This window comes from Volvox carteri, assembly GCF_000143455.1.
Source record: "Volvox carteri f. nagariensis unplaced genomic scaffold VOLCAscaffold_371, whole genome shotgun sequence".
In the NCBI taxonomy this organism is placed as follows: Eukaryota; Viridiplantae; Chlorophyta; class Chlorophyceae; order Chlamydomonadales; family Volvocaceae; genus Volvox; species Volvox carteri.
The window spans coordinates 5,227-7,409 of NW_003307900.1; the positions used below are offsets into that span (position 1 = coordinate 5,227).

At 44.9% G+C, this 2,183-nt stretch overlaps 1 protein-coding gene across 1 annotated transcript; it reads left to right on the forward strand.

Moving 5' to 3' along the window:
- Positions 1–391: 391 nt before the first annotated feature.
- VOLCADRAFT_34609 (uncharacterized protein) lies at positions 392–1,772 on the forward strand (the record flags this gene model as incomplete). The annotated part of the gene is made up of 2 exons (XM_002959564.1): positions 392–781; positions 1,635–1,772. Coding segments are annotated over 2 exons (528 nt in total), but the record flags the coding sequence as incomplete, so codon positions are not given.
- Positions 1,773–2,183: the final 411 nt, after the last annotated feature.

Here is a 2,183-nt window from a genome sequence, read left to right on the forward strand (position 1 = left end):
GATATGCAATTTGCGATATATGCGATATGCGGTATGTGATATGCGATATGCCATATGCAGCGATATGGGATATGCAATATGCAATATGCGATATGCAATATGCAATATGCGATATGCAATATGCAATATGCAATATGCGATATGCAATATACGATATGCGATATGTTATGTATATGCGCATGCATCTGCATTATGCAAGCATACGCAGTCTGCAAGCATACGCATATGCAATCTGCAAGCATATGCAATCTGCAAGCATACGCCATTATGCGATCTGCAAGCATATGCCATTATGCGATCTGCAAGCATATGCCATTATGCGATCTGCAAGCATATGCCATTATGTGATCTGCAAGCATATGCCATTATGCGATCTGCAAGCATATGCCATTATACGATCTGCAAGCATATGCCATATGCGATCTGCAAGCATATGCGATCTGCAAGCATATGCCATTATGCGATCTGCAAGCATATGCCATATGCGATCTGCAAGCATATACCATATGCGATCTGCAAGCATATGCCATATGCGATCTGCAAGCATATGCGATCTGCAAGCATATGCGATCTGCAAGCATATGCCATATGCAAGCATATGCGATCTGCAAGCATATGCAACCTGCAAGCATATGCCATATGCGATCTGCAAGCATATGCCATATGCGATCTGCAAGCATATGCCATATGCGATCTGCAAGCATATGCCATATGCGATCTGCAAGCATATGCGATCTGCAAGCATATGCAATTTGCCAGCATATACGCTCTGCAAGCATATGTGATCTGAAAGCGTATGCGGTGTGCAAGCATATGCAATGTGCAAGCATATGCGCTCTGCAAGCATATGGGATGTGCAAGCGTATGCGATCTGCAAGCATATGTGATCTGCAAGCATATGCGATCTGCAAGCATATGCGATCTGCAAGCATATGCGATGTGCAAGCGTATGCGATCTGCAAGCATATGTGATCTGCAAGCATATGTGATCTGCAAGCATATGCGATGTGCAAGCATATGCGATCTGCAAGCATATGTGATCTGCAAGCATATGGGATGTGCAAGCGTATGCGATGTGCAAGCATATGCGATGTGCAAGCATATGGGATGTGCAAGCATATGTGATCCGCAAGCATCTGCGATCTGCAAGCATATGCGATGTGCAAGCATATGCGCTCTGCAAGCATATGTGATCTGCAAGCATATGTGATCTGCAAGCATATGCGATGAGCAAGCGTATGCAATCTGCAAGCATATGCGCTCTGCAAGCATATGAGATGTGCAAGCATATGCGATCTGCAAGCATATGCGATGTGCAGGCATATGCGATGTGCAAGCATATGTGCTCTGCAAGCATATGTGATCCGCAAGCATATGCGATCTGCAAGTATATGCGATGTGCAAGCGTATGCGCTCAGTAACAAAAACACGAAAGCATTAAAGCATGGAAACGTGAAAACCATCGCAGGACTCGAACCTGCTGTCCAGCAAGTGCTATGCTATGCTACGCTATGCTATGCTATGCTATACTATGCTATGATATGCTATGCTGCGCTACACTACACTATGCTATGCTATGCTATGCTATGCTATGCTGCGCTATGCTATGCTATGCTATCTGCAAGCATATGCAGTATGCAAGCATTTGTAATCTGCAAGCATATGCAACCTGCAAGCATATGCCATATGCGATCTGCAAGCATATGCCATATGCGATCTGCAAGCATATGCCATATGCGATCTGCAAGCATATGCGATCTGCAAGCATATGCAATGTGCAAGCATATACGCTCTGCAAGCATATGTGATCTGCAAGCGTATGTGATCTGCAAGCATATGTGATCTGCAAGCATACGCGATGTGCAAGCATATGCGATCTGCAAGCATATGCAATGTGCAAGCATATGCGCTCTGCAAGCATATGCACTCTGGGAACCAGCTTCCCTTCGATACCCGGGAATACCTTCATCTAGTTGTCGTTTCGTGCTCATTCGTGCTCAATTCATAACGAAGGGCTGAGGGGCCTTCAGAGCATATCGACGGAGTTCGGCTGAAATGGCCACTTAGCATGCAAAAGCCCTGTAATATCGCCATGCCAGGGATTGTTTTAATTACTTATGACTTTACAAATACTCCAAACATAAGGTTTCGTTCAGTCTGCGCTTGTCCCAGAATGAAGGGCT